The sequence below is a fragment of the Cynoglossus semilaevis genome, chromosome Z, assembly GCF_000523025.1.
Source record: "Cynoglossus semilaevis isolate Cse_v1.0 chromosome Z, Cse_v1.0, whole genome shotgun sequence".
In the NCBI taxonomy this organism is placed as follows: domain Eukaryota; kingdom Metazoa; phylum Chordata; class Actinopteri; order Pleuronectiformes; family Cynoglossidae; genus Cynoglossus; species Cynoglossus semilaevis.
Window position 1 is genome coordinate 14,420,338 of NC_024328.1, and position 4,781 is coordinate 14,425,118.

Below are 4,781 nucleotides of genomic sequence, written 5' to 3' on the forward strand. Positions count from 1 at the left end.
ATTATGTTGATTATGTTGTAATATATATATATAAATCAATTGTATAACAGGACAAAATTGCATGTTATGAAGAAAAGGTGAAGAAAACAACAACTGTACATGGTATACATATATATTTATGTATATATATATATTACAGCGCAATCATTTAAATGCTATGTGTATAAATACATATATACACACGTATATATCTACATATATAATTTATATTTTTTATAATTAATTTAAACCCAACGACTGTTAAACAACGGCTACTTTTCTTTAACACTGATTCTTCCTACGTCACCGTCCCGTGTTCACGGGTGTTTTTCTAGGTTGTTCCATCTTTGGTCATTTGTTTCCTTTCGTCCTCACCTTCTCCATGTCGTCCCAGTTGCTGACGATGCCGTGCTCGATGGGGTACTTCAGGGTGAGGATTCCTCTCTTGCTCTGGGCCTCGTCTCCCACGTAGCTGTCCTTCTGACCCATTCCCACCATCACGCCCTGCACACAGACAGACACACAGACAGACACCACAGGGTCACTGCATCTGCGCCGTAAGAGCTGACGGTGTCAGTGTAAAGTGTAACTTTTTTTTTTGACAGAGACACAGTTTAAGCTTCAGACCTGGTGTCTGGGACGTCCGACGATGGACGGGAACACGGCGCGGGGAGCGTCGTCCCCGGCAAAGCCGGCCTTGCACATTCCAGAGCCGTTGTCAACGACCAGGGCAGCGATCTCTTCTTCCATTTCTGAGAGATAAAATTTAAAAAGTGTTTTTCCACTGAAGGAAACTCAAATCAACGGCAAAAAACATAAAATAATAATAAAAAAACAATAATATATATATTTATATATATTTATATATATATTTATATTGATTTATATATATGTCAAAACGATGCTGATTTTCCATTCACGAGATGAAGTTGTGGAAAAACTAAATAAATAATAAATCACTAAAAAAACATTACGTTGTGTCATTTTTACTCCCTATCGAAGATTCGCTTCTCATTTATCGTAACTACCTTAAGCTGCTACGACACCTCCGTAATTCTTTAACCGCGATAGATTAAGATTTCCTACCTGATGCTGATGATGTTAGTTGCGCTTTTTTTTTTTTAATCTTCAGTGATACAGCTCCGGGCGGTGGTTGTCACCTGGTTGAAGAGAACCAGGTGCTCTCTGCTTTTTATTCCTACTCGCGGCCGCAGCTTTGACCCTAAAAGGAAGATTCTACAGCGGACGTTGTGATTGGCCCAGGTGAGTGTCGTCCATCGCCTGGCGTCGGCTGTTGCTGTAACTGGTTGAGCAAGATGCCCCGCGGCGTTCGACGTCTTTACTTTTGGTTGAAACCTGAGCAGCTCCGCGGGGACCAGTCCTGCCAGTTCCCGGCCTCAGCTTCTGACAAGGAACAGGTTTAAGAAGTAGAAGAAGTTGTTCTCAAACGGAGGTATGTGTACCCTTTTGGTGTCCTGGAGAAACTCATTATCACATGTGCATATGTTACTATGAATACTGCGCTGTTTAAAAAATAGAATTAGAAAATAACTAATAGCGAATTTGTCGACAATCGATTTGTCCAATTTTTAATATACATCGGGACGCGAAAACGCTTAGATAAAGCTTGAATACATAACGAAAGAAATGCAAACAAATTCCAATGTGTAAGTCAGGTGGGGGCAAACTAAGGCCCGGGGGCTGGATGCGACCTGTCAAAATTTTTCCAAATTATATCATATAATTTATCAGTATCATTATACTATTACCTTTTCCCTGCAATACCCACGTTTCCCCAACAGATGGCATAGAACATTTATGCATAATTAGTTCACATGAACAACTGCTCCTGACTCCGCCCACCCCGTTCAATGGATTGATGGACGGATGGATGGATGGACGACTCGTCCGCCGTGTAGAATTGTCCTTGACATGTAGAAAAACATTTTTCAAACAAACTGAAGAAGAAAAAGCTGAAAAACCAGAAATGGATGAGGTCTAATGAGGAACCGGTTCCTCCTGTGACTACTGCAAACAATGCAGTAGTGTCCAAACTGGAGGGCTGTGTCCCAACGGGGTACGGAGCTTCCACAAGAGGGTCGCAACAAGAAAAAATAAAAATAAAAATTTCTAGGGTGTATAGGGTTAATAATAATAATAGCAGAACTGTGGTGATTGTGATTTTGAGGATGGTTGACCTGCTCCCATATGACAGGAAGTTCCCCGAGGAGATAAACACAGGACTGAAGGGAGGATGACAAGGTTTTTTTTATTTTATTTAAAATTTTTTTTTCATGAATCGAGTTTTTCTACTTAAGTTTCGGAATCACTCACTGGAATTCGCTTTGGTATTCACGCAGTTTGTGGGTGTTGTTGTTGTGGGTCCAGTTTTTCTCCTTCGTTGTCTGTTTCTCTCTCATTTTCTCTCATTTTTACGTCATCATTAGCTCATCGGTCCAGTCTGGCCTCAGGGCTGACGACGGCTGCATGTGGTTCTCGTCATTTTCACCCTCACGACCGTCATCTTCCTTCTTCTCCCTGGACAGAATTGTACAGGGTTGACTCTTATTCCTCGTCATTTTATTGAACTGCGGCATACTGCTTGTTTATATATTGTTGTTATATTGTTGTTTATATTGTTGTTATATTATTTATATAGTTTATATTGGTGTTATACTGTTTATATATTGTTGTTATATTGTTTATAATATTTATATATTGTTGTTATATTGTTCATATACTGTTTTTATATTGTTGTTATATTGTTGTTATATTATTTATATATTGTTGTTATATTGTTTATATTCTACACATACACTTCCTGAACCTTCACAGATCTGTTTGTACATCTGATTACCGGCTGACTTCTCGGCCAATCACAGCACTGGGTTTAAAAACAGGGCCAGTTTCAGTACAATTCTTTACCGAAAAAAAAGTGATATTTCTTTCTAAAAATTTCTAAGAATCTTTCTAAGAATAATGACATTCTAAAAATGTCATTATTCCTGTTGGTATTTGTCCTACGCTACTGGTCGTCCCTGACCTTGTGACCTATCGTCGCGGCCAGACTCAAAGATGGGAGTAGTTTCATTATTGTCAATATTCAGTTTCACACTCAATCACATTTTAGTGCAGTCACATCATTTTTTTTTTTTTTCGTTTTTTTTTTTTCACGCAGCGCTTTTGCAAGAAATGTGGAAAAACTGCAATTTTTAGGTCAAGATTTGCATAAACACCGTCAGGTCTGACAACATGGTATAATTTAAACATTCTTTAGATGTGATTTGGTCTCCGAGAAGTGACTGTGCAGGTTTGTCCGGCCCTCTCCTGGTCTGGTCATGTGATTATTATGGTCTGTATCCTGAGGCTGGTTCACAGGACTGTCAAAACACCAACAAATCTGTCCCCTTTTTCAGACTTTTTCATTGCGGTTTAAATATGTGTGACAGGTGATGACGTCATTAGCCGTAACGTGTTGGTTGAAGTGTTTTACTTTAAATGTAGAAACCGACGACAGAGAAGAGAGAAACGGCTGGTCAGAAGATTCTTGCTGTTTCCAAGAGTTAGCAAACGCAATACCTAACATCACCACTAGGTGCTGCTAAACCCTATCGTGACCCGACCCAGTCTGGAATCACATCCAGACTGGGTCAGGTGAAAACAAAACACCAACAGATCTGTCCCCTTTTTCAGACTTTTTCATTGCGGTTTAAATATGTGTGACAGGTGATGACGTCATTAGCCGTAACGTGTTGGTTGAAGTGTTTTACTTTAAATGTAGAAACCGACGACAGAGAAGAGAGAAACGGCTGGTCAGAAGATTCTCGCTGTTAGCAGACGCAATACCCAACCTCACCACCAGGTGCTGCTAAACCCTATCGTGTCAACTTCAGCGTTAAATAACAAACTATAAAATAAAATAAAATAACAAATTATTATTACAAATAATTTTGAAAGAAATGCGACCGTTTCCTACAAGAATAATAACGTGCTATAATCATCTAAAATACCACTACGTATACTATAATCATAACAGATACACACTGCATCCAGCAGGTGGCACCCTCACATCAAGAAGTCTTTGCCTAGAGCATGGGTGGCCACTTTTTTTTTTTTTTGGTATACAAGCTACCGTTCAAATGACCAGGGTCACGTGATCTACCTGCGATGAGAACGTTAAATATATATTCAGTAGGATGATTTAATCAAAATACATGTAGGAGTAAACTGACAGGAACGATTTTGTAATGGTTTACTTAAGGTCAAGGTCAAGGTCAAGGTCAGCTTTATTGTCAATACCTTCACGTGTACAGAACATACAGAGGTATCGAAATTACGTTCCTCGCCTTCCCGTGAGCTGAGACACAGAGAATACTGAACGACGAACATTAAGGTGCAATAACAATAAGGTGCATGTGTAGCTTTAAGGTGCTGTATGGTCTGTAAAAATATATACATGAGGTACATGATAAATATAGTAATAATATAATTAGCAGCAGATGAGGTGGTAATAGTGCACTGTATTACAAGTCAATAGTGCATTTATGGCATTTCAAGTGGGAGTGATTGTGGGTGGAGAGGGGAGAGAGTTCAGTAGCCTAACAGCTTGGTGAATGAAGCTGTTAGTGAGTCTGGTGGTGCGGGCTGAGAGGCTCCTGTAGCGCCTCCCAGAGGGCAGGAGGCTGAACAGGCCGTGTGCAGGGTGGGTGTCGTCACTCACAATTGTGATGGCTTTGCGAGTGAGGCGTGTGGTGTACAGGTCCGTTAGTGAGGGGAGTGGAGCACCAATGATCTTTCTAGCT

General features: G+C 40.1%; 1 protein-coding gene across 1 annotated transcript in view; it reads right to left on the reverse strand.

Moving 5' to 3' along the window:
• The window catches only part of LOC103398060 (actin, cytoplasmic 2-like), a 3,171-nt gene extending 2,440 nt beyond the window's left edge, over nucleotides 1-731 (reverse strand). Inside the window, exons 1-2 of the mRNA XM_025053431.1 lie at nucleotides 607-731; nucleotides 339-483 (exon numbers count right to left, since the gene is read on the reverse strand). Of these exons, the coding sequence (XP_024909199.1) occupies nucleotides 339-483; nucleotides 607-729 (268 nt within the window). The 5' untranslated portion in view covers nucleotides 730-731. The remainder of the gene's footprint in view (nucleotides 1-338; nucleotides 484-606) is intronic.
• Nucleotides 732-4,781: the final 4,050 nt, after the last annotated feature.